At 44.2% G+C, this 27,978-nt stretch overlaps 1 protein-coding gene across 4 annotated transcripts; it reads right to left on the bottom strand.

Moving 5' to 3' along the window:
• Positions 1-410: 410 nt before the first annotated feature.
• ABTB1 (ankyrin repeat and BTB domain containing 1) lies at positions 411-27,961 on the bottom strand. 4 transcript variants are annotated; one of them, XM_053953670.1, is made up of 12 exons: positions 27,773-27,961; positions 26,000-26,062; positions 24,879-24,934; positions 23,698-23,842; positions 21,669-21,828; positions 20,733-20,778; positions 19,607-19,723; positions 14,874-14,989; positions 9,517-9,615; positions 8,772-8,939; positions 5,663-5,863; positions 411-3,911 (listed from the first exon to the last, which is right to left on the bottom strand). In XM_053953670.1, the coding sequence occupies exons 1-12, from the start codon at positions 27,826-27,828 to the stop codon at positions 3,705-3,707; spliced, it is 1,434 nt and encodes a 477-aa protein (XP_053809645.1). In that variant the 5' UTR covers positions 27,829-27,961; the 3' UTR covers positions 411-3,704. The 4 variants fall into 4 exon arrangements, with proteins under 4 accessions (XP_053809645.1, XP_053809646.1, XP_053809648.1 ...); XM_053953671.1 differs by lacking the exons at positions 26,000-26,062; positions 27,773-27,961 and adding an exon at positions 26,112-26,249; XM_053953673.1 differs by lacking the exons at positions 26,000-26,062; positions 27,773-27,961 and adding an exon at positions 25,963-25,981.
• Positions 27,962-27,978: the final 17 nt, after the last annotated feature.

Below are 27,978 nucleotides of genomic sequence, written 5' to 3'. Positions count from 1 at the left end.
AGTAGTTAAACACAAAGGCTGAAAAACCTCCATCCTTGGATATAATGGACAGCCATCAATGACAGGGGCACAAGATGAAAGGGAAAGACAACTTACCTGTTAGCAACAGCCCACAGCAACTTTCCAAGACAAACATCACCTCCCTGACAACAACCACAGCAGTGACCAAGCCTGTGCCGTGGTGCTGCTAAAGAAAGGGAATAATCCTTGGAGAAAGGAGACAGTAAAAACCGAGTTAGTGCTTCACTCACCTGTTCTATCAGGACTGCACACACTGCTTGGAAGCCACAGAGTGCAGAGCCAGTCCTTGGCCTGGGTAAGGGAAAATGAAAGAGCGCACAGAGCCCTTTCAAAACTAAACCCCTGCTGATGTTGTCAGTCAGTAACAAAGAGACCACAGCCAGAGCAGATATAGTGAAATAGACTATTTTATTGCTGCACACGTGCTCACAGATTTCTTCTTAAATATAATGTTGCTCTAGTAAATTTTACAATCTTCTTGATTCAGCAAGTGGGTAGTAGTAAATAAGAAGGACAGAGGCAACAAAACACATAAATGACACTGGCAACAGAAAAAAAATCAGAAGGTTTTTATTTTGTGATAAATTTTTTTGCAGCAAGAATAAAGTGAATTCAAATTTAAGTTTTGTCCTGGCTCATCTTAATTACAGAGCTTGCCTGCATGCTGACCATCTGCTTATGCATGCTTTTGGATAGCCCTATTTTGCCAAAAGGGATAGGGGAGAGTTAAAGGATCCCGAGTAATTGGACAATCTGACAGGCCTCACAGATGTGACCACTAAGTGCACACAGACAGATGAGGCATTTGCCTGGAAGCCCACGTGGACTTGCACTGCTGGGGAGGCAGATCAAAAGGCCACGCTGACCTTTTCTCCCACATGTACAACTGCAGCCTCACTTGCTCCACACTTAAGGACGCAGGAATGGAATTATTCAAGAGCAGCCATATGGAAAATGCTTCCCAGCACTGCTGCTCCCCCTCTGTCTTCCTCCTGCTTTGCCCACTGCCAGTGTCCATTTGCTTTAGCAGCTGAGGCATCTGCAGAGAAAAGCATTAGCACATTCCTTGATAATCCTGCTTCTGCATCTCGCTCAGTACAAGCAGAAGGCAAAGGCCACGTCCTGTTCTCTGGTGGCTCTGTGCAAGCCTCGTGGGCTGTCGCAACCACTGCTGTGGAAAGCCAACTGCTAAGATGTCAGAAGCGGAATTTCTGCTGGAGAAGGAGAAGAGATATGATAAACTAAACATCCTGCTTATGTTCACTGTTATCTTCAGCTATACACAGAGGAGAAACATAGGAGAACTGAACCAACTGAGTTAAGCTGCTGGTTTCTGTAGCAGATTTTCATGAGCCTGACACTCCACTCAGGAAGAAAACAAGCAGTTCTCCTTTCACCCTTCTTTCTCCAAAATATATGGGACTTCATATTAAAGCTTCCTCGATAGCCCTTCACCCTCCCCGAGTTCATGCAGATGTCTTCATCAGTTGTGCTGGGCTCTTTGGTGGTCCTGTCAAAGACACACTGAGCTTAGAAGTGGACATGGAGGTACATTCCACAAATCACAGAAGAAATGCACAACTCCTCTCCATGTCACTGTCCCAACAGGAAGCATACACCTGCTGCTTCCTGCTTCCATGCAGCACACTCCTGTAGAGGGACACATCCTCCATCCTCATCCTGATATGACTGCAGGAAAAAAACCACAACAACTCCTTGCACTTCTTCACACGGGTTTTCAAACAGAATTGAAGTACACGCTGCTTGAATAGCCCTGCCACCACCATCCCCTGCCCCAGAGACTTGATCTGCAAGAGACACCACTTAAACCCAGATGACAAAGTGCACATGATCTGGGGTTCAATTATATCAATGAACCTCATCCCTGCTCCACCCACCCCAGCTCTATCCACAGCTTCTGTTAAGTGCAACTCAATCCTGACACATGATTTTGCCAAAGTCTGGCTTTCCCCAAGCACAGTGGCCAAAGCCCAGAGTCCCCTCCTCATAACTGAGTGCAGCCTGCTCAGTGCAGGTGGTGCCCAGAGTCTGCCCATCTACTGCCAACAGCTTCAGTGCAGGAGAGGAACAGGCAGTGAGGCTGCAGCTCCCACTTGCTGTGGGGTATCAGTCTCTCACCTGGTGAGATTAGCATAGAAAAAAACCCATCCTCCCAGCATATCCACACCTGAAGCAAGTCCCTGCCAAACCCAGATCTCCTAAGCCATAAGAGACACCACCACTATTACAGAAAACAACATGCTGAAGCTGCAGGGGATGTTTGCCCAGTTCCCACATCACATAATAAAAGCACACCTGGCACAGTATATTTCAAGCTCTTGCCTCAGGAAGTGACCAAAATGATTGTATGAGGTGGTCACAGCAGCCTAGTGCCTGTGCATGTGCTTCACTTAATGCTTCTTCTCCCTTGCTCAGCATGGGAAAGTATACCCAGCCTGCACCCTGGGGACCCTCCCAACACACCATTCCCGAGATACACAGCTCCAAGGGCAGCTTATTTGGCAAGGCAAGGTTATGCAGGGTTATCACCTGCTGATTAGTGCCAAGGAGAAGGAACACCATTACCCTCATTAAGAATCCAGGCAGACAACATTAGATAACATGACCTACTGCAAAATACAGATTCAAAAACATTCATTAGTACAGACAGTGAATTTCCTGGAGATCAATGAAGCTACAAGGCTCAAGGCTGAGCAAAGCCAGAAGGTCATAGAGTGGGACAGCAGCCCCATGAGAGACCCAAAAGGCCCCTTTCCTTTTAAAAAATTTCCAGTGACCCCTCTTTCCCAGACCCACCAGCAAGTCAGCCTTGTTCTACCACAATGGACAAAAATAAAGGGAAAAGTGCTATTTCCAAGAAGAAGGTGCTTCTGTCCCCTCTTAAAAAGGGCTGCTCTTCCTTCTTTTGTGCATTGAAAGCTATTGCTTTCTAAGAATGGAAGGATTCTGGTCTCTACTGTATTCCCAAAGATGCTTGTTCAGAAAGCAAAGTTTTTAAATTCTGAGCACTTCAAAGCAATGAAAAGCTAGGGAAGACCTGGAAATCACGTGGTGGTTTTTTTTTTGTGTTTTTCCATCTAAGTACTAAAATAGCAGGTGAAGACAGTGCCTTCCACATAGCCAAGCACCTCTCTGTCCCTGTTAGGGAAGCACTGCCCAGTTCTGACAGTCTTATAATACTGACAGTGGCAGTGCTGACCTCCTTTCCCATACTCTTATTAAGACTTTAATCCAGTTTTCTTCCTCTTCTGCTGGTAATTCAACAAATATTCTGGCATAAACCAGTTTCCAAAGTGTGATATTGAACCACAGAATGGGATGGGCTCTAACCCCAGGCAGTAGGAAGTCCCCAGAACAGCTCCCTCACCATTCCCAACAGCTCTCAGTCTCCTCTCCACAGTGTAGTGTACAAAGGAGCAGCTACTGACTTAGGCTGAGCTTTGGGAGCTACAAGAGAAACAAAAAACCAAAGTAAAACCAAACACAAACCAGAAATGCAAATGTCCAGACACAAATAAATTAAAAAGAAACCATGCCTGAAGGTGGATGGGAAGGAGGACAAAGAATGGGAAGTGGGACATTCAGACTCAGATGTTCTTGCACTCCGAGCCAATGCAGTGAGGGCTGTGCAGGCTGCATATGACAGGCAGGGATTGCACACATCAGCACTCGAGCCCTATACTGGCCAGGAGGTTTTCTAGAGCTTCAAGTTTCTGGTTGGCTTCCTCAATGGCACTGTAAGTCTGCACATTGCTGGTGATGTGGAAGCGGATGTCATCGACCAGAGGGATGGAGTCAGTCTCTTGCCGCTCCTCCACGGCCTCTGCGTTCTCCTTCACGGCAGCTGCAAACTCCTCCAACTCCACCAGCTGGACCAGAAGGACAAGAGAACCATTAGGAACACAAGAGGACACATAAAGAGATGCAAAGGGTTGGGATAATGGTCTCAGACACTGTTAAAGGATCCCACAGAACAGAAAGGAAAGCTAGGATACCTGGAGACCCAAATCCTCCTACAGACACCACTTGGAGATGCATCCTGCCATCCATCCAAAGGAGACAGTACTACTCCAACAATAAACAGTCTCAGCTGAAGGCAATCTGCACCTCCAACACTGCCCTGTAACACCCTCTAACTAAGCATCCCTGGTTCTGGTATTGGGGCACATGCACAAACATGATATTTCCCCCAAAAAGGCTCCCCAGCAGGAACCAGGAGATGTTGCCAGACACTTTTAGGCAAGGTCTCCTAGCACAGAAGCCAGTGGGTGCTTGTGCCCATTTCAGAACTGGGAGCCACAAATTACAATTCTCCCTTGACTCAGGCCCATCACCACCAGCAAGGCAGCTGCTCTGCTCTGCACTCAACCTGACAGAATTGGGTCACCCATGAATGATTCTGCACCAGGTTCCCCAGGAATGTGTGGTGAGCTGAAGGGTGAGAGGCAGCTTCCATCTGTCTACGCTACTGAACTGTGCCTGGGCACAGCAGGTTGCTGAGCTCTGATCTGCTACCACACTGCCAAAATCTCTCCTTGCTGCCATCAGTGCATCTCCACAGGATGCTGGCAACCACAGATGTCTGAACATCAGCTAGGGTGGCTCTGTCTGTGCCAACACCCTTAAGAAGAAACACTGCCAATGCAGGGTTCAAGGACTCTCATTCAAGCTAGAGAATGGGGAACACAAAAGCAAAGCCCTACCCTGATCATTACTTGGGATATTCAGCATCTTTTAAATCCTTTTTCAGAACCCAGAATCTGGGTACATGCTGATGTGTCTGTCATTCCCAAGCCATACACTGAGCAAATTAACAGCCCCAGAACCATTTCCTTCATTGTTTTCTCACACCAAAAATAATTTCACACCTTTCAACCTGCAGGTGAAAATGTTACATTCCCATGTGAGCTGCACAAGCCATTTATAAAGATCTGTCTCAGCATAAAAACCCTTCATAGGTTCTAGTTTATCCTTCCATATGGCAACTTTCTCCATGAGTCCTGAGACTAAGCTATAATCACTCAGGTTAACACTTAAACTGAGCCCCATAAAGAAAGCTTCAGTGTTAAATTCATTACTTCTTGCTGTTTGACAGCAAATTATCCACTGAGCAAACCCCTACTATTTGATTTGTCATCCTGGAGGAGATTAGAGGTCACATTGATTTTTTCTATCTAGAGCATTATGCCAGGAAGAATTTCCCCCAGCAAACACTGAAAAACATTTCCTACTCACCCCTTTGGCTTCTCCAGGCTGCAGCTGGTGTATTGAGGCAACACCATGGTTACCTTTCAGTGGCTGAAAGTTCAGTGAAAATCACCTGCCCCGGTACTTGGAAAGCTTTTTGGGCAACTTTTTCACCCCACATTCCACAGAGATGTGCTAGCCAGGGACCAGAATCTGGCTAATTGTGGTGACATCAGGTATTACCACACTCCTCCTCCTCTGTCCTAACCCACCATGTGCCTTGCTACTTAACTGCTGCTCATATCCTGGAAGCACATTAATTCAGAGAGGACAACTATTAACTACAGACCAAAGCACAACCATTCAAGCTGTTGTGTCTATGGCTCAGATATACGGGCACACGTGGTCACTGCCATGGGGAGTGTTTCAGTACCTTCTCGATGATCTTGGCCATGTACTCAGTGCACTGGTCCTCCAGTCGGGTCAGCTGGAACAGCTTTGCAATCCTCCAGATGCTGATGATGTTGTCCTCGTCGAGGATCTGCGCCAGGGTCCTGCCACAGAGGCGCTTGAGCCTGGGCAGCAGGTACATGTCTGCCACACACAGCACGTCATAGGCATTCTCTGGAGACAGCTGCAGTGCAGAGGGGAGTTACTGCCCAGTCCTGAGCACGCTGCCTGTCACTGGCAAACGGATGTGCTGTTTGCACATTACTGGACAAGTGCTGACTATGGACAGACAGGAGCTCTGTCTTTCAGAGCGTCTCCCACTCAGTTACCACAGAGGAATTTGAAGTGCAGCAGAGGGTTTCTCATGCTGCAGGTAACCCCTCTAGCTAAGCACAGGGCAGTGCTGAAACACCCAAGTGCACCTGGCTGCTAAAAAACATTCAGTGTGACAGTGGCAGGTCGATTTTACCAGACATATTTCCAAGAGACAAACAGGCTGGCAGGACAGAGAACCTTGTTCCCGCATTTTTCCTCCCATTTTATACCGCTGGACTCGCATTTTGTGAAAAACATGCAAAATTCTCTTTAAGAGCCAGCACAACCTCCCTGGCATGGGGGGTACACTCAAGGACAGAAAATTGAACTCAAAATAAACTGTAGGTGAGGCCCAACTGGGTAAGAACACATTTCGCACATCAAATACTAGTGGAGCTCTAACATGCCTTCAGAATGGACTAAATTAATGGACCAGATGCTCAGACTTAAACTGTTGTGAATGGCCTTTAACATTTTAAGGCTCTTGAGCAAGAGAACCACCTTCCCATTTCCTTCTTGGGTACTTGGAAGTGATCTGAGGATAAAAAAAACCCTGTAGATAAAGTTGGAGACACCACCTCCAGCTTCACTCAGCCTCTTCCCCTTGGCCAGGCAAATCCTATTTTTGTCAGCCATCTGCATCACTAACCTGGAACTAGAGTCTCTCTCTGTTCCTGCTAACATGAACTGCAAAGAGCTCAGTTACCCACATCCATTCTAACAGTGGATCTGCAGGACACTGCATGCCCTGGCTGTGGAGGAGGCAAGGGCCCCTGCATTTAGGGACAAAGCCACACTGGTCTGGATGGAGGAATGATAACTGCTGCATCCTGGTCCACTCTCCTGATAACCAGTGAGCAGCAAACACTGTGTGCACTGCTGTGCACATCTATACAAGTGGTTGCTCACTCTGACAACTGCAAACAACTGATTTTTTTATTCCTTCACAGCTGTTTGCACCTGTGTTTGGGGAAACAGCTCCCAGCAAGTGACCCAGCTGTGTAACACCCTGCAGCAGCTGGGCAGAAGAATGCAAGATATAGGAGAGCCATGCCACAAGGGCTATGCATGCACATGGGATAACAAAGCCCTTGGCATTATTAATAAATGCTGCTTTGTCCCTTCATAAGCTGTGGAAACCTCAGGAGTTGGAGGTGTTTGAGCCAGTAGTATTAATGGCTGCAGCATCCAACTGCTTCATCAAGGAGAAACCTGGCAAATATTCCTCCAAGAACTGCCCTCAAGCCTACACAAGAATTCTGATCAGCAACTTGTCTTTGTGCCTGGAACCCTTTATGTCCTCAGCACTCTTCCCCATAAATGCAAACATTGTCACTACTGCATGGCAGAGAGACACCATAAATCCTTTGCAATGGAAATCCTTTACATGGAATTGAGAGTGCTGATACTTGGCTGGAGAAACACAGGACAGGGAGAACACTCCACGTGTAAATGTGGAACTTGAGCTATATTCCTGTCTTTGTAACCATTTTTTCTGGTAGTTTCTCAAGACAGGTGAACTCTCTGCAGAAGCTCACATCTTGGCTACTTTGTTTGAAACCCAAGCTATGCACCACTCTGCACACAAAACATATGAGTAAGATCCATTTAACTCCTACACATTGTTGTTGGTCTGTCCTCTTGACCCAAACCCAGACAGAGCAGCTGAGGCACCCTTTGGAAAGGAATAACTGCTTGGGAAACATCCTTCCTGTGAATCATCACGAGGAGAGCAGGCAGACTGGGGAAGTGCAAAGGAACAGGGTCAGGCTGCAGTGCGAGGGAACAAGGTCAGGAGGATCTTCAAGCAGCTTCTTTCCCTCTCTGCCTGCCCTTCTTTCCCTCTCAGCCTTTCAGCAAATGGCTGAGGCAAGAGTGCAGGCAAGTGAAGGGCCAGCTCTCTGGCATATCAGTAGCAATCCTGCCCTTGCTGCCTGCCAAACACATCTCTCCTCACTGCTACCCGCAGGTGAGCAGATCAGCAGAAACAAGGTCACAGCTGTGTGCACTCTGTGGATGTGGCACCTAATCCAGAGCACAAACATTGCCTGGGGGAAGTGACACTGGCAGGTGCAGCAGCATCTCCAGTCACTGCACTGATGCCAGAATGTGTTCTGGGATCTTGCAGAGAGACCTGCTGAAAGCATTTGCCACAAAACCAAAGCAGGAAGCTAATTAAATGCTGGGATTTGCTGCATCTTCCATTAGGCTGAAAACTAAGTGGGTTAGGGCTATTTTGTTACTGCCTGCAATATTGAGCACAGCAAGGCACTGGTCTCACAGTGGAACATTTGCCCACCCCAGTAATAAATAACAGCAGAAATAATGACTTGCTACAAATGGAAAAGTAGGCTATGAGTAAGGTTATTTGCCACGACTAAATAAGCAGAATCTCTCAACCTATCCAGATCTCCATATGTGTTCAATCTGCCATCTACTGGCAGATGCTTCTCTTATCTTTCCACAGAGCCCAAGAGGGAAAGCTGCAAAGCCCTGTATTTATCCTGTCAATAAACAGCATGCAACCTAATTTCCAGATTTTTATTGTGGGATAAAAGACTACAGATTTGCTTCCTGAACATCATGCACATGAACTACAACCCTGCCTGGCTAATAGCATACCCCAGTATGTGGATTCCTGAGACAAAAGTGAAGTAGCAGTGTAGGTCAGTGAAATTTAAGAATATACACACAGACTCTGCTCCATTTTAGAAAATACTGCTGAAAACACCTCAGAGCTCACCAGCACTGAAGGAAGGACCAATGGCTGGCCTCACCTCTGTATCATCACTGTAGATGTAGTAGAGGACTCGGATGAAGATGTCTTCTGAGATGTTGTGCAGAGTCACCACAGGGATGCTGGGCTGTGTCTGTAACTCCTCACTCTCACTGAAATGATCTTCAAGAAGGGCTTTGAAATAATCACTGCGACCACAGAAAAATGCCTGGAGATGAATGAAAAACCAAAACATTGACATCTTGCTTACTACACCAAACCAAAGGGCACTACCAACCAGCTGTCAGAGCAACTCCAAGATATTTCAGAAGTTCAGACTCTGTAACTTTGATTTTCCCTACCTTTTGAAGCTGCATCTCCAATATTTTTCCAGACCTTATTCTATCCATGCCTACACTCAGAACCACAAAAACAAATGGTAAACTCAAGAGATTCTAAATTAGCACGGCACTAGGGCAGGATCTTGAGTTGAGGTTGGATCTCAAAATTCATTCTTAGTGCTGTTCATCTGCAGATCAAACATTCCTCTCTCCAGACACTCAACTCCTGAGCCAGCAGCAGCAGATTTTGCAGCTGTGAATGCTGTAGCTGAATTTATAAATTTATCTCCACACCTCTGCAAGAAAGGCAGACCTTGCTGCTTTGTTAAATGCTTTAAATGCGGTTTTCCAGCTGAATCAATGCTGCTTTTGCAGAGCATATCCAGCATAGGAGGAGTGAGGGACACAAGTAGACTAGATTCATGGCAAAAAGGGAGGAGAAGGAAATACAGCACAAACACATACCTTATGGCACAAGAAGTTGTAGTCCTCCACACGGAAACACACGTCGGGACAGCTGTTGAAGTTGTCAGTGCTGTCAAACGGCAACTCCCCAAAACCAACCTAAGAAGAGACACCAGAAAACCCTTCCTTTAACATTCCTGCTTTAAACACATTCAGGGTCCCATGTTCAGACTGCTGTATTTTCCCAGAAAATGCATCCCTCTATTTCCTCAGCACAGTGCTGAACATCAGAGATGCTCTGAACACAGATTCCAATGCCAGGAAATGAAGAACTTGCACTCCTTATAAGAGACATTCCTGGTACAAGTTACAGCTGCCTCCTTTATCCATGGTAATTTCCTGACTCTCCATACACCTTTGGAAAGTGTTTCTCTGCCATCTAACAAGGCAGATAACCAGGTGGAGGTGAAGTTTACTTCATGCAGTAGGTATCATAAGCATATTGGAGCTTAGGACCAGCCTTTTACTGGGTACGTGTAACAACATACAGATTACATCCATGTATACACCAGTTTCAAATGGTTTGGGTACAATTATTGCCTCACTTGAATAATCCAACATTGCTAGAGCACATTTTAGATTTTTGATTTGATTTGCAGCCAAAGATACTGTTGTTGCAATATTAATACTCAAGTGAATTATTTTAACAACACACCTCCACCCAATCCCACATGCCAACAATGACAGCACACACCAAAAAAAAAAAAAAGCCTGTTTGCCTTATGTTATTTTAAAGTGATACTTCCAAATATTTTCCCTTTCACCTTATTCTATATACAGTGTAATTCAATTGTAAAAAAAAAAGTTTATAGTCACAGTCATGTAGCCAAGACAATCTCTGGAAACAAAAGTTTCCCCTGGTTCTTGCTTTCCATAAACATGTCCCTGAGGTACCTAGGGTAAGCAGTTTATTCCTGCTGTCTTTCATCCAAGAAAATTACATGCCAAGTTTGCACCCAGGAAAACCCTGGGCTGTCAATAAAGATTGGATTCGTGATAGCAGACTGTCCATTTCCAACCCACCTGCCTCCAACAGGGCTTCCAGCTCTACTGAGGAGCCACATGGCTCCTCCCTCCTGAGCTGAACAAAGACACAGACTGGAACACACTGGGTGGGAGCTCTCAGCCTGGCTCAGTGAGGTTTCTCACCTCAGTGATGTTCTTGGATGTGGCAAGGCATCAAGCTGGCAAAAGCTCACACCACCACTGACCATGGCAACCCAGACCCATCCACCACGCTCTTTGTCTGTCCACAGCAACACTTGGCAGCTTCTGATTCCTAATCACAGGAGAAGCCCAGTGATGTAAATCATGCACAAGGCTGTTGCAGTAATGCTGGCTCTCCATAGCACCTCCCTCCTGCAGTCATGCTCCACTGGGCAACTCCTGTTCCAGAAGAGATGCTGCAATTCAAAGAATGTTGCCCACCTGATCTATCACCTGTTTTTCATATAGCTACAATATAAAGGGCAATGGCTGCAACACAAAGGGCATCACCTCATCAAAATGAGATAAAGTTGTCCCATTTATAGATGCCTCAGGCTGCTATTTTACTATTATTTGTGTCTTATATGTCAAGGCTTTGGTCCTTGGTCCGTGGTCTGGGGATCTGCAACCTCACTCTGTGGCAATGTGTTACAAACAACAGCATCATGATGCAACTGCCCACTCTGTTTGCCTTGCTGTTCTCCCCACCCTATGCCCACAGCTTCCATGTCCTCTCCTACAAATTCTGACAGAAATCTGAAGACTACGGATTTGCAAGCACATCACAGGTAAAACAAACCTAGAAACAAACTTTGACAAGATGCCACTCTGTGGCATCAATTAAAATTCTGACAGGAATTTTAATTGAGATAAATGCCACATCTCCTATGTGCATCCTTTCTTTGCTCTCCTTTCATTGTCCAAAGGTAAATCTCTAAAATGAGTCTATCCCTCTGGAATGGATATGGGAGTGTTATTTGTCTCAGAGTTTGTCTTCTGAATTATAAATTCCTCTGGGCTCAATTTCCTGCTTCTAGCCTTGCCTGGTCCCCATTGTGCTGCTCAGGTTTACAAGGTTATTTTCAATTCCTACTACAAAAGCAGGTTCATGTCTTTGTTCCTCTTATTCAGCATGAAGTGGCTTTGCAGAATTTTCCCTTTTACTCCCCTTTCAAGTCTCTACTACTTCTACTCTTCTCCCTTGTCATGCCTGAGGAATCTAATCTCCTTTTCAGGATCTTCCTGCAGAAAATTGGCTTATTCCTCCCACCACCCCTATTCATACAACCTCCTTCACAGGCCTCTGTCCAGGCAAAGCACAGCTGCCAAAGTCAAATATTCTACCCAAGGAGCACAACACAGTCCAGCCTACAAGGTTCAAACACATTCACAATAACTTAATAACCATATAGAAATACTCTGAATACTCTCACTATCCTCCATCACACATAGAAGACCAAGTCTTTGATGCTGCAAATTTCCTATTAGAGCTTAAATAGAAATGTTGCTGGAGGCAAAAACATAGAAAACAAATCAGTGGCAGCAATTTGTACCTTGGCCAGATTATCTCAGCAAGAAAATTGTAAATAAAACACAGGGGTTGGTGATGGAAGAGAAGATTAGCAGCTCACAACCAGATGCAAGTGAATTGTATACAAAAAACCCCTAAACTGGAAACATGTTGTAAATATTTCAGTTCATCTGCCTCTGCCAAAAGGGCAAAGCAAAGCACAGGAGTCACTGCCTTGCACAAGCACAGTATTCAGATGCAGACAGACAAGATGAACCCATCTACTTGTTTCAAACTGTTCTTCCTATGCATGACAAGACCTAGTTTTACTGGTCTGGCAAATGGTCTTTACTGGTCTTTACAAACTGGCAAATGGTTTCTTTTTTGCAGCCACACCACATATCAATATGGATGGAAAGAACAGTATTTATTTCATGGCAAACTCTGATCCTTTAAGTCTGATTTAATCTTGGTTTGGAACATAAGATCTCAGTTAAAAGGTAACTGAAAAATAGTTACAAGGAAACCATGTGCCTACAGGGTCTTATACTGGAAGCCCTGGAGTCTGTAACTCAGAGGTCACCTGGCAGACATGAAATGAAGAACCAGGCAGACAGTGGGAAGCCACATGGTCTTTTACAGTTGCCTGGCTTTTCATGGTATTTTACTTAAATCTGTCACTGGTAAATTTTATTGCAACAAACTAAGGAAGCAGCTGTTGTGGACAGAAAAATCCTGGCCATTTCTACTGTAAAAAAAAAAAAAACAAAACAACAACAACAAAAAAAAAACCACCCAGAAACAACAACCACACTTGTAAAAGGAAACACTGGGGAAAAAAAAGGTTTTCAAGCACAAATAGGAGAGAGAAACAAGGTACCAGAATTTTAAATGTGTTTGAGATTGCAAAGAATAGATAGTTCTCAGTCTAGAAAATAATAATGAGCTGCAATTGGATATCAAGCATCCATTATTTTTTTAGTTGTGTAAGATACCACTAACCATTAAATTGAAATGCACAAATTTTCGTACATTATCCAGGTATCAAAGACATTACATGCAAATTATTTGTTTATACTGAAACAGAAAGCTGAATACATCCCCATTTCCTATATGATATTACATGACATGCAGCAGCTCAAAATGTTTCTTGCCAAAATCTGGAAATGCTGGCTTTTATCCAGAAGACAAATACCTACTTTGTTCTGCATAGCCTGGACAAAAAAAAAAAAAAAAAGTATGCTTCTCTTTAAAACACAGATGTCTGTGTGTGACTATTCATTTGTTCTTGACATTTTAGGTTACACAGTTTTTATCCTATTCCTTGAATGGCAGCAAACTCTGCAAGAATGAGGATGTGCAATGCCTCTGTCCCAGAACAAAGATGCCAAATTCATAGAATTTAACAATTTGCAAACATTAGAGTAAGAGATAAATTACAAATAAACAAAAAGGAACAAACAAAAAGTACCTAGAGAGAGGAAAATGGGAATCTTTCAGAATTTTTCAGGCTTAAACAAAGCACCCATACGTGTGCATGGCACACAAATTCCCTAGTGAGCAGGTGTGTGTGCTCATGCCCTCTTCACTTGTACAGCTGTAATAACTCTAATGCTGCCTTCATTCCAATCTATGAACACAGCAAAAACACCACAGCTCACAATTCACAGCACTGTCAGATGATTACACTATTCCAATTTCCTCCTTTCCTTCCAGCTCCTATTCTACATGAAAGAATTAAGAAAGAAAGTGTTTCTAACTTTAGAAGAACAACTTAACAGGAGTTTGCCATCAAGGTCTGAAAAGCATATTGAAAGCCACAAAAAATGTACAGTTATTTGGAGGAGGCAGGTTACACAGGTAAGATTTCTGAACTGGTAGTTGTAAACTTGACAGAGGAAAAAACTCCCTCTACAGTGAAATAAATATATCTGAAAATAGCCAGCAAAAAACATGTTGGCTTATAAAGGTAAGAAACCGTATTCATGTACACACACACACTCTGCACCAGGTAGGTTTATTTGGCAGGGAACAGAAAGAGAAAAGGCAATAAAACTTTGCTATATCATTCAGTTATACAACTTCTGGGCACAGCAGCCACCTAAAATGAATCCACATTATTAAATACAGTGGTTGGTATAAAAAAGAGGAAAAAAAAAAGGACATACGTAAGACCAAAATTAATTTGCTGATGTTACAAAAAATACCAGATGCACAAAGAATGAAGACAACTAATAGTTATCCTGTTCTGTAAATGGGAAAGATCCATATATGTGATCCTAACTAATAATATGATGGTATTTTAACATAGCCATCATCAACTTGGGGGCTATGTCTGAGGGCTAAGACATAATTGGGAAAAGCAGGTCTATTGCCAGTCAAGTTAAATTCTCTTCAGAGGGACTCACATTTCTGCTGGAAATATTTTCAGGGTTTGGAAGCATCTCTCCAATGCAGTGTGTCAGTTCCTAGTAAGCAAGCCCAGTAAGCTTTCCTTCACCTTTCCTTCACCTATTTATCTCTTTGGGCACCAATGACTGCTGCCACAACATTTCTAATTCTCAAAAAGGATGGCAAAGAGAAGAGCTGGGGGCCTTGTCCCATTGTAATGGGGAAATCCCCACCAACCACATGGAAAGGGTTTTATTTACCAAGATCCCTGTTGAGGGGAAGATCCAAGGGGAAAGACCAGCACCGACAGTCTCATTACACAATTTTACAGCATTTCCAAGCAATAAAAGCCTTTGGACCACCAGAAAACAAGCAAGCACTAAAGTCTATATAGCAATGACGTGAGTGGACACAAGTGAGCAGACATCCCAACCCCAGAGAGCCCACAAGGAGTAGAAGTGCTCCCTACCCGCAGTTCAGCTGGCAGGGCGCAGTCTGCCAGGAGAGCCAGGTCTTCCTGCAGCCGGCAGTTACCTGTGGGCTCAATCGTCAGCACTTTCACACAGGTCCCCGGCTTGGAAGAGACTGGAAGAAGCAAAAAAACAAAAGAGCAGAGATTCCTGAATTCCTCTACAAACATTCTCTCCCATTTAGATAAAAGGCATGCCAGGAAACCCAGTATTATTGCTGTTCAGCTTTTACTGCAAAACACACACATTCAGCATCCTTCAGTGCAGCCTGAGCACAGCTAGAAGGGAATGCATGTATTGTTGTCTCTCTGCAAACCTCCACTTAATTCCTTATCCTGGAATATCAACTGTGGGAAACAAAGTTGTCACAAGCATATTTCAAGCCCAACTTGCTCTTTGGAATCCATGTCATCAATTACAGTTAAGGACCATGGATCAGGCTGCCCTGATCCCTGCAGAAGCCACTCACACACTGCTTTCCCCAAGTACCCCTACAGCTAACAGTGTCAGCTAAGGTAAAGCCCATGCCAGGGAGTTTTTAAAATTAATCTGCTTCCTTTCTGCTCTGTCACGTGCTTTCACTGGCTCCCACTTCAGCTGTGCCATCCTGACTTCACTGCAAGGAACAAAGGGATTTATTCTTGTTTAGCCAGTAAGTTCAGCAGGTATGAGTCTGTCCTCTACTCCCTAAATCACAAAGACCCCAGACTCCTGCATGTGCCTGACCTAAGCATTACTACCATCAAAGAGCTCAAACAGACCATTCACAGACAGCAATTTCATTTGCCTTTTTCAGACCTAGAGTGTCTTCCCATCCTGTCTTATCAGCCTACACAATAAAACAGCCCATTAAAGGGAAAGCAAAATACATGATCATACTTTAGTGGTCTTGCTATGACCAAAGCTGTTGTGGAGCTCATAGAAGCCAACCCTAACTTCAAACGAGTGGCAGCCCAAAGCAGACCCACTATGATACAATGCTACTGTCAGCACAGCCTTTCTTGTTTCTGGCTACCTTGCTCCATCACCTGAGGTTTGTTCCCAGGTCAGCATGGTTTGGGGGAAGAACTGGAGCATATAAGACATTCAAGAATCCCTGGCATACAAGGAAGCATGTGAAAAAATATAGAGCACCACTGGAAAATGCCAAGTTGTGTTGAGGAAGCCTTAAGATACTGTTGGGAGCCAGAGAGACACAGAGTTAACTCCAAAGCATTCTGAAGAATTTCTGACAGGTATGATTCACCACATTAAAACCCCTCACAGGTGAATCACGCCACCTTGAGACCTCATTTCTCCTGACATTTTGCACAGCATTACACGAGCTCCATCAGATGACTCCATTGGGTCGTGGGCGAAACAAGACCACGACGTGCCACAAACAAGATCTGCACCCCCTCCTCCACATCACTGCTGCACCCTTCAAATATGCCACCACTGTACCTCTCCATAGGCCACATATCCCTATGGAAAGGTTTCTGGAAGGGAAAGGATAATCTACCAGTACAACATAGTCAGGTACCATGATTGCTACACACAAAGTTCACCAGCAAGGAGACAGGCTGCCCTATTAGCATGAAATGCTACCCTCAGATAGATGACTTCCAGGGTAAATAAGCTAAGAGGAAGCCTGGCACCAACACAAACCAGACTGAGTGCATTTTCTCAAAAAGCCCTGATCACTTACACACCAGCATGAGAGAAGGACATTTCTTACTTTGCAATTAGAAATTCTTCATGACAGAGAGAAACTGTTACTTACTGTAACAGTCACGAGGTCAGGCTCTGTAAGTGCTAATGGACTCAGCAAGTTTTAAGTAGTAGTTAAAGCAAAGAGCTCTTCTCTTGGGATACACAGAGCATCTGTGCACTTTCCCAGTGACACAAAAGAACAGTGATTTTTCTGAGAAGCAAATCTATTCGGACAGCATCTCAAATCCAAGGGCACAGCATTTGGTATCTTTTCTAACAGAGACAACAAAAATCAAAGTTGTGAAATAGGAATAAGCTGCTGGCTGTCAGCAAGGAGCAGGGACCATGCAAGACAAATGCAAGAAAGATGAATGGAGGGGTTTCTGAAAAAAGCAACATAAACAATGCAAGGAGCTGAAGGGAATAACCAAACTGTGGTTGAAGTTCAGACTGGGTTTCTTCCCAGTCCAGCACAGCTGTATAGCACTGAACATCACCTACCAATGTATCAGCTGTCTTGGTTTTCCTGCTCAATACTTCTTTGCAGTCTTCTGGTTAAATTGAGCCAATGTACCACAAAACATAAGAGTCACAAATAAACCACACTAAACTCCAAAAACCTTCAAAATGTTCACACTCAGATGCATCTTCTTCCCAATGGCATAATTAGCTATAAACACAGATTCTGCATATCCAGTGTCTTTGCTACAATGGTAAGCATCTCCAACTTTGCTCTCACCCTTTTTGGCCTAAAACTTGCTGAAGTAACTGTAGAACATTTATTTTCTAATACATGTATTTTTACAGGAAGGATTATGGTTTAATCTGGACAAATTGCTTGATCTCTTCCAAACACTGCTTTTATAGCCACAATATACACACAGGGGAAAACAGACAAGCATTCACACCCAAATATATCTCAGGTGCAACAGAAGGCACTGGGTCATCCTCTTCCTGTACTACTGTCTGTGCATGCCAAGATAGCAAGTGCTTTTGAAATACTGATTAACTCTAGATAATGAGATTGCAGACACTGCAATTATCCAGTGGGGCTGCAGAAGCTCGAGTTCATCTTGTTTTCTTGTTTCAACTTCATAATACAGATGTAATACATGACCCTGCTCTGCAAACCTGAATCAGATGTCTGTTCCACAGCATGCACTTGGAACAGGCAGAGGTTCGTAAAACACTCAAAGAAACAGACACGCTTTGTCAAGTGCCAGACATGATGTGATCTAAGATCTTTCCAAATTTTTAACTTCTATAACTCTTACATATATGCCTTTCTGCAGAATCAATTTTTCCTGGCTTCCACGTGAGATTTAAGAAACAAACTTTTAACAGTTGTTCTATTTGTTTGACTCTGTCATAAATAAAAATCAAGATAAGTACTTCCATCAGTGCTTTAAACTACCTATTCATAGTCTTCTGTCAGGCCTCAAAATTGAAAAACTGTTCCCTCCCCAAAGAACAGAGAAGTTAAATGATTTGTCCAGTGCCATTGTATTTCCAAAAAGTGCTTTTATCTAAAACTTCCAACTAACCTGAAACTTTACTTCATTGTTTTCCATCTGAAAACCCACCAAGAAGTCAGCTTTTTTGCAGTTCACAGATTTAAGCACCTTCTTTTCCTTTCACAATATAATATGAGATTTTAGCTAAATTAATTAAGATGAAATGTCTCAGCTAGACCCTGGGAGAGAACGATAAAAAGGAAAAAGATCTCTGACATCTCACTGAACTACTCTGATATCAAAAGATGATACAAAATAATTTTGTTACCTGATTTCTGAGTAGCTTTTATTTTATAGTCATTCACCACTCCCCTTTTCCACCACTTATTTAATACAAACTGATACCTTACAGTTTTTGTAGATACCAAGAAATGCATTTCTAATCTCTTCAGGTCCATGTTTACACTTGTGTTTACAGAGCAGAAGTAAGACCTGTGACACAGCTTCCATAAGGACTTGCACCCTGCCCTACATGGGAACAGCTGTAGCACAGTAATCTTGTACTCCACCACCACCAAACAACTGTACATGTGTAAAGGGAGACCTGCACACGGTAATATCTTCCATGTGATTTGCAGATGAGGAATTTCTTGAGCCAGAAGCATTCTATCAATTATGTCCTGCAGCTTCAGGAGGCTGAATAATCACAACTCATATTCAAAAGGAAAAGGTGGAACAGCTACACCCCTGCCTCTTAGATCAGGGAAGATGATGCTATTGACTCTAAACTATAGATTGGAGTCTCTTCTCAAATGAAAATTAACTTGATTAAAGTAAAGAAGTTAACTCAGAGTACAGAATGAGAATCAGAAGCTTTCAGCCTGAAGGTTTTGTTATCTGATAATTTTTTCTGCTTCGTGACTAACACCACTTGTGCTGCTCTGATTGTTCTTCACGTGTGCATCAGCCTGAGCTAAGGAGGTGAATGATAAACTCCAAGTGCTGGTCTTCATGCAATAAGCTTTGGATAACAAGAAGTCCTTAAATAGAGGACTGTTTCATTTAAGGTTTGGTACATCTATGTGTTACTAATACACACATGCTATCAGAAATACTTCTTTGCTTTTAAAAAAGGAGTTCTGTCTCCCTCTGCACTCATTTTGGGCCAATTATCAAATATTTTACTTTGGTTAGGGATCAAATATATGCAGAAAATTATCTCTAACTGTATATATTTTATCTTTCTGGGGATTTAAACAAGCTCCATGTTGGAAGGCACTTCCCAATATATACTCCACCATGCTCAATTGAATGTCTGGCAACCACAGCCAAGTCCTGCTGCCATGGCTGCTCTACTATAGAGAAAGCATTCAATATAAATTACAAACATGTATGTGTCAGAAACTACTACAGCTGCCTACAGAAAGGCCATGACTGAAAACTATCATGCAAACATGGAAATTCCACAACAGAATCATTTTCTGGAAGCCCCAAGGACACCATGAAACATCTACTATCACACTTTCCTGTTTCTCCCTGAAATGGCACACAGGCACAGCAGAGACAACAGCAAGTCAAATGCTTACCAAATTCATAGACTTTTTTACATTTGGTCTCCAAATCATCGATGAGGTCCTGCAGCCGGCACTGCTTGGCCAACCTCTTGCAATCACTGACATATTCTACGTCGATATCCAGACGACCTGTCAAGATGAAATGCAGTCAGCTCATTTAATCCACAGGATTTAGGTGTAAAAATGGCAAAAAATAAGATTTGAAGACTTGATAGCACAGAAATTTAGTAATTAGATATACTGCCTCACTTTTCAGCATCCACTTACAACTCAGTCCCAGAAGCCAAGACTTGGTATTCCACCACCACCACTTAAATCAATAACAGTTTGGCATTTAATTCACATTTCCACTCTCGAGGGGTTTACTCTAATAGCTTCATTCAAGGGACCAAAGACCAAACAGGCTACACAAAACATGTCTAATTCCCTCAGAAAATCAAAAAACAGCAACACAGCAGCAGGCATGACAGCCACCATTGAATATCTGGCTTTGGGTAAGAATAGACTTTAGGCTCACAAGTTTTCTTCCCAGGATCTTTTACAATCGCTGAAAATGTGGCAAGGGACATTTCTGAACACACTGTATTAGAAAGGAAGAGCCTTGAAGACAATGTTAGTTTCTGGCACCACCTCCTGGCCTGAGATAGTTCAGCATTTAGCATGCCTACATTATAACACTGGGTATTTTCATAGAAGGTTTAAGATCAACTTCTGTTCAAAAAAAAATACTAGAAAGTAGTCAAAGCATTCAGCACACATTGCTCAGGTCTGCCAAACTGAAAATGTCCTACATGGGAAACTGGCTTTTCACCACCTTACGAAGCTGTTACACCAGATGACAGATTTTCCTTCCTTAAGTTAAAAATACAGTCTCCAAATCCATCCAACCAATCAACCTAAGCTGATTTTGGTTTTAATTGACTGTATAATTACTGGCAGGACAACAACTGGCAAAAGGTACAAACATCTTGGAAGAGCTGGTGATTGCTCACATTCTCCCTTTCTGCCAGCAGAGAGGATTTGTTGGCAATTCAAGCACCCAAACACTGCTGAGTGCAAGCCTGTGCCTCTCAGTGTAGAGGCACAGACAGCTGCCCACCAGCCATGCAAACAAACACCAGAGGGCAAAGTCATTTACCTGTGTATAGATACTGCAGAAGAGCACCAAAGGCTGCTGGGTTAATCTAAAATAAAACAAGAGAAAGTTACATTTGGAATCACCATGAATTTAACAATAAGTTAGAAACATGATCCTGAGCAAGTAAGAAAAAAAACCCTTTAAGTAAGAACTCACACATGATGACTTCCTTGTTCCTCACATAACTAATGCTGTCACTCCACCTGGCTTACACAGCTCCTTACTGTTTCAACTGATACTAATCCCTCAGGTACCTCAGGGGACAGGACCTGACTAATGGAGGAACTCAAGAGACATGGCTGTAATATAGGCTTTGCAAAATCCAGGTTTTCACTGATCATAAACATTTCCACGTCTTCCTAATTCCAGAGGAAAGATGTTCTTGTACAAAAGGAGAGAAGAGCAGTGTTCTGAGAAACTGGAGTTATGTTTGTCACAAGAGGATTTGCACTGCCAGAGTCAAGTTACAGAAATGTGTGCCAGAGAATTGGTGGTTAATGGATGGAATGCACTTATGGCCTATTTAGTTCTTGCTGGAAAGGCAACAAAAGGGACTCAATTAGTGCCAATTATGGAGGTGATGTCTTCACCACAGACCACCTGTCCACTAGGAATTAGACAGACTCAACTCATCCCAGAGAGGGGTCATGATGCAGCTGGCAGATGGTAACAATTACATGCTACTGCAATTAATTAAGATATGTTTGAGTCCATGACAGAGGGAACAAAGGGAAGGTATGCAATCTGCAGCTTTTTGTTATCTGAGAAAGATGCAATTTTTACTGCATAAAGTGCCTCCACAAGCTCTTCTCCACAACTAGGGTTATTCTGAGCCCCAGGAGCTATTCACTGTGGAAGTTAACCCTCAAATTCACTTTCCTCACCCAGCTGGAACAGCAAAAGAAAGGAAAGAGCTGGAAGCACAGCCTTGCTCACCAGTGGGTGCTTCAACACTATCATGTTTTTCCCCTTCCATTTGGTCTCAAACATCTCTGCAAAGTAGGCGCTGCGAGCGCTGAGGATGCAGCGGTGGGCACAGAAGGATTTGCCATGGACGATGAAAACAATGTCACTCTGGTAACCCTGCTCCAGCAATCTGTGAGGAACAGAGAGAAGGGGAACTCGTTGCAGGATGAAAAAGGAAAGAATGGAGTAATGCTAGTGGGGAACATGGTACAATTAGGTCTAAATTAACAAATACCCATGGGCATTGCAGTCTGAGCTGGTGCTTCACATACTGGAGTGGGATGCCTCACTCCCTTCCATAACTCAAAGAAGTTTTGTTAGTGTAACAGGGAGGCTGGAGAAAGAAATCTTGCTGTCTTAGGTGAACATCAGGAACAGATTTTAAAGCAGAACTAGATGCCACCAAGCACATCTTCAAAAGTTAATACTGCTTTTAAATTGTCAGATGTCAAAAAAAATCCTGCAAAATGACACAGTTTCAAACAGCACTACTCTGCTACAAAGATGCAACTTTCCTGCTCTCTGGGCACTGTCAGTGCTCACGCTTTAATCATGTAACAAACAGGAGAGGACTTCATGTCATCCACCCTCAGAAGAAGGAAGGATGTGACAGGCATGAAATGCAGGCAATTACCACATCAGAGGTGAAGCCTCACTTATGCCTTACATGCACATACCTTCATTCTTCAAAAGGAAAAAACCAAAACTGCTAGTTTTAGAGTTTACAGCAACCATCACCAGTGTTTGTGTTTCCAATGCCCATCACTCCCTCCATATATATCCTCACAAACATCCTCAAGAGGTCAAATCAGGTGGACATCAAGCATCACACTCCTTCTAGAGAGCTGGACTGGTGCACAGAAAGGTGTGGAGTCACACACAGAGATGCTGTCAGAGCCTTGAATGCTAATCTCAATCTCCTGCCACTAGCACACCCTTCCTTCTAAGTGTCTTGCCTCAAACCAAACAGAAGCATTAGGTTTTTACTTTTTTCCTCCCAGCTGTCGTCCTTTGTTTCAATTTTAACACAAGGTCTGCTTGAATGAGAAGCAGAAACCAGCACATTTTAGCTTTCATGTATGCTCAACCCTGCACCATCTGAGCCACAGTCACCAGGGCAGTAATAAATCACCCTACAAAATTCTACTTCCCTGGAACACAAAATCTGATTTTACTCCCATAAATGAGTTTCCTTCCTCCCCTCTTTTCCTACAGCTTCAGAAATTAGGATACTGTAGCACTCGGAAGATTGTCAGATTTTTTTAGGACTTATTAACACTTCAGTTTCAAAGAAAAAAAAAACCACAACAAGGTTTTAACATTTCTAAGTCCATCCAATGGGAAATAAAAAGAAAAAAAAAAAAACAACCAGCAAGTCTGTAATAACATCAGAGTTACCAAGGTAGAGAAACAGCAAGAAGAAAAGCTTGAAACTATTCCTCTACTCCTGAACAAGTTAGGCTGCCACTCAAGCTCTAGTACAATGTGGGACAGGCAACTTTCAGAAGTATTTTAGCAAATTTTAATAACCAAAAAGAACTGGACAATGTCACTTTGAATCAGTTCGAGGCTTCTTAAAGTGCTTTGTTTCACAAATGAGAAACATTTTATCTGTGTTGAAAATTTCAGTTTGCAAGCTATAGTACCTTCAGGCCTGAAACTTAATTTCAGTTGACATACTATCCTAAATTGTTGATGTGGTTTTAGTGATCTGATTTTGGTTTGACAGTCAAGGATGACAGCCTAGAGCTTCTGCATTATAAAGACCAGCTTTCTGTTGACTCGAGTCTGTACCCAACTCACTGGAGGCTACGCACACACACACCTGGAGATGATCCCTTAGGGCACAGAGGAACATCCCTTAGGAAGCTCTACATGGCCAGGAATGAGAGAGGGTACTGATCAGCTGCCTTCCAAGGCTGCCCTGCACAGAGAGCTCGAATATGCAGAAGAGCTCAGGAAGGCTGAGGGGATGCTCTGCCCAGGCTCACGTCCTTACCGCTGCAGGAACACATCATAGTAGTCCCTCTTCATGCACTTGGCTGTGATCTGTTTGTACTCCTTCAGCAGCCGGCGGATGGCATCGCTCAGAGCTCCGTACAAACAACGTTCTCCATCAAATGTGTTTGCCTCACACTTTGCTCCTGTGAAACAGGCACAGGCCAGCAGGCAGAGTTAGATCCTTCTCCAGTGTCCCCAAATGGTCACTAAACAAGTGTGACTTCTGTCTGCTGACATGTTTCACTGTGGTCCCCTCTGCTGATGAGCACATTGACAAAAACTGAGCTTCCCTCACACGTGTACAATCTAAAGCTGCCCTCCCACAGACAAATCCCTTTCTGAGGAAGTCATAACTTGTTTAAACTGACCTGTGTAAAAAGCCTCTCAGCATGGCTCCAGCACTGTTCTGGGAAGACAAATCTCACTGAACAAAGAGTGCAATCATTTCTTGGGCTGTTAAGAAGTCCTCCTAGAAAGTATTTCTGCTTTGTATAGCCTCTTTAGGTTAGAACCTGCTAGAAATTTGGAGGGCATTTGCATTTTCCTATTTAGAATTACACAAGTGGTTGATTAAGATGCTAGGAATGAAGTAGAAAACAAAACTTTTTGAGATGTGACTCTGCACTCTGGTTCCTCTGGCAAAACACTACCAGTGCCTAGGGGAATTTGGGTGCTGAGAATCAAATGGGGGCAGGCACTTGGCCTGAAGAATTGGTCTCGCTTTGTTTGAGATTAGTAAAATCCCTTTTAAGTCCTGCTTACAAAGCCAGGCTATCAGTAGAGTACAAGAAAGTTTTACACAGACAATCCTTCCTATGAGGTACAACTCTTAGATCTGCATATTCCAGCACCACTGCACCCTCACAAAACATCAGCTGTGATTTTAGAAAATCACAGAGAGCTTTTAGAGTAATCACAGACAGCTTCCCTTTCTGTGCATTTTCAAGATTTCAATCAAATCAAGAAATTTTAAGCAATTTCAAGAAGCAAATTCAAGCAGCAAATGGCCTGCAAGAGATCATGAAGATGTGTGCAGGGCTCCCTCTGTAGCCTGAGATCACTGATCAGATGGTTGGTTGTAACAGAAGAAGTTTCCACAAGGCACAGCTAGAAGGACATACAATCCCAATGGACCAGAGAAAGACACTGCACCCATATCAGGAGGACACTTTTGCTCACCATTGGCTAGAAGATAACGTACAAGCTCCTCATGTCCACACAGACAGGCGTAATACCTGACAATAACGAGACAAAGAAAATTAGAGATGTAGTAGGAAGCAAAATTCAGTGTTTTGGCACATCACCACACACAGATCACAGCACTGAGCATCCCTGAGAAGCTTGGGAGACGACTCCTCATAGAAGTGAGGAATCACTACCAAACAGCACAGAAGCCTGATCCCAGCAACAGACTAAGCAGGATCTGTTCCCAGCAATCTTAGGCACTGCAAGGAGATCTCAAGGTCTCAGTTTGGGTTCAGCCTCTTCTGTTGCACCACCAGCTGCCAAATCCATCCTCATTTTAATGGAGATCATTTCATGGGCACTCAGCAGTTCACTGAATTTTCAAAAATGCTCCTTGCTCTTCCTGTTGCCAGTCTGACTGTCACACGCTATGCCAAGGAGGGAACAGCACCCACACTGGGTGTACAGCAAATCCACCCCGCAAAGTTCTACTTCAATGAGTTTTGTTTTCTCTTTCACAGTCTAAGCCTTTCATGATTCTCTTTCACAAGGACCTCAAATTGTCCTACAAATTAGGAGAATCTTGTAATGTGCATTGCAGCAGCCAAATGTTAGTCTACCTTTACTTTGGGAAGTTATTCTGTACTCTAAATATATTACAGATGTTTAAATGTCCTTTGGAACTGTAACAAGCTCACAGCACATCCCTCAGCACCTCCAGGATGATTCCTCATGACCTACTGCCAGACAGACCATGATCCCACAGTCACCTGGCATTTTACCAAGCTTTCACCTGAAAAGACTTGCTAGAATGCCATGGACTTTGGTGGGGGAAGAGCCTAATCTAGCCAAGAGCAGAGTGCTTAATATAGGTAATTTGGTCACAAAACCCCACATCAGCATCACCACAGCAAGCCCCAGTCAAATGGGGAGACAAAGACACACTTAGCACAGCACCCACAGGGAAGAGAAGCAGAACTACATAGCCGAAGCTCCAAAAAAGCAGAACCTGAGACATTTTGTAACAGCACTCATGGCTGCTGATGCAGAGAAAGTAAAGGAGCTCTGAAGGCCCTACCCCCCGCCCAGCCAGTGCTCCAGACTGCAGCACTCACAGGGGTGTGCTGTCCCACTTATCACGGACATTAATTTCCACATCTCGCTGTTCAAGAAGGTATCTGGAAGAAAAGGGAGAGAGCAAAGTTATAACTTCATGCAGCTACTCACTCAGTCACATTCTCCTCTTTCTGAAGATGTAACTTCCAGTTCATAGAGTAACTTCCAAAGGTATGACAGGATCTTGCACTGGACTTGGGGAACTGTCAGCTGTGGCTGAAGGGGCATCAGCCAAATCTTCAACCCAAAGAATGGCCTGGGAGCTCCCTTCAATTTTAAGTGGTGCACATGGGGAAGGAAGGCAATCAAATGCATCTCTAACAGGGTAGCAATCTCAAAAGAAGCCTGAGTACTTCTGCAGTACCTTCACATTCCCCAACAATGCTCCCAGCCTGGATGCTTACAAATAAGCGGCCAATTTTATGAGGCTAAGGCTGGACTCCCCTCCTGCTCGTGGCTTTTCCTGACAAAAGCAGCATCAGTGTCACTCCAGACTGCTCTTAAATCCTGCCACTTCCTTGTCCTGCACGTTTAGGCTGGATCCAATGCTACCAACACTCTCTCCTTGACGCCTCTAGAAGCCAGGCTTTGCCTTGCAGACAGATCTCCTGCACAGCCTGGCTGTTATTACAGCCTGTACTGCAACAACCACATGTAAAAGTTCCTCTCACCCTTCACAAAGACTCTTGAGTTTTGTTTTTTTATCACCCATCACGAGTCCTCTCTTTCACGCCCTTCACCTATGTTGTCTCAAACTTCAGGTTCCTCTGAACAAATTCAACACAGCAAGCAACTCAGCTCCTTTCTGCTCAGTCCCGTGTGGTCAATTTGTCCCCCCTGCTCTGACAGGACTCTCAGACTCTCATTTCTCCACCATTACTTCTATACAGGCCATCTTAAACCTCTGTAAGACCATCCCTCAGACCCCTCCTTCTTTAGTAAACCTGCAATTTACTGCTTGCAATGATTTCATCTAACACAATCACAACAGATAACAACACTCTCCAGACCTTATCTATCTGCACACTTATCCTTCACTAGCAAGCACCTTGAAACAGAGGTTGCTTTGATTATCTATCATTATCTATCATATCACACATTAAGAAATGGAAGAATCAAGTAGGATAAAGGGGTGAAGAACAGTTTTAGATTCAAACCATGAGATGCAGGAAAAAAGCTTGTTGTAAACGCTGAACCTTGCATTCACCCAGCAGACAACAAGCCCATCTGCCTCCTGATCCGAAATCACTGCAGTTAAGCTCTGCTGCTTTCAGATGAGCAAGGAAACTTGTCCTGAAATGGTAGCATCCCCATATTTCTCAGACATACTCCCACAGTCTACAGCACAAAGTGTCCAAACATTTCCATGACGATTGTGTCTCAGGGATCCAGCTTCCTACCAACGCAAATACCATTTCCAATGGTAAAGAAAGAGCAGCTGGAGAGGAGCCTTGTGCAAGGACATTTGCCACAGGCAGCATCCGCATCCACGAGCACGCAGTGACCGCCTGGCACTCAGACACCTGCCGGAATCGGGCACACCTCACCCGAACCTAAGCACCCCGGCAAAGCACCCCGGCGAAACCCCAGCTCCTCGGGGCGCAAACAAGCGGCATTTATGTGACAGCCGCCCTGAGGAGGCCTGGGACGAGCTTCAGGTGAACACGTCCCGGCGAGGCCCGGCCGCCCCGACAGGCCCTGCCCCGCTCGCCCGGTGACCAGAGCGGTTAAAGCAGCGGCGGGTACGAGGCCCGCTCCCCGGCCCGGCTCACCGCACGCGGCTCACGTCGCCCTTCTTGCAGCTGGTGAACAAGTCGCTGGTGTCCATGGCCGGGCCAGGCCGCGGGGCGGCGGCGGTGCATTGACGCGGAGAGCGGAGAAGCGGCCGCGGGTCCGGGCCGGGCCGAGGGGCAGCGGCGGCGGGGCGGGCACGGCGGGCGCTGTAAACACGGCGGCGGCACCGCCCGCCCGGCCCAGC

This window comes from Vidua chalybeata, chromosome 12 (genome assembly GCF_026979565.1).
Source record: "Vidua chalybeata isolate OUT-0048 chromosome 12, bVidCha1 merged haplotype, whole genome shotgun sequence".
In the NCBI taxonomy this organism is placed as follows: domain Eukaryota; kingdom Metazoa; phylum Chordata; class Aves; order Passeriformes; family Viduidae; genus Vidua; species Vidua chalybeata.
This window is presented reverse-complemented; position numbering and strand designations above follow the sequence as displayed.

Excerpts from the sequence above, each read along its gene's own strand:
- ABTB1 (XM_053953670.1), bottom strand. The coding sequence starts at position 27,828 with ATGGACACCAGCGACTTGTTCACCAGCTGCAAGAAGGGCGACGTGAGC. Across the intron at positions 19,724-20,732 it reads TCTGCAGTATCTATACACAG|GTCGTCTGGATATCGACGTA; the intron begins GTAAATGACTTT and ends TCATCTTGACAG. Across the intron at positions 14,990-19,606 it reads TAAAAAAGTCTATGAATTTG|TCTCTTCCAAGCCGGGGACC; the intron begins GTAAGCATTTGA and ends TGCTTCTTCCAG.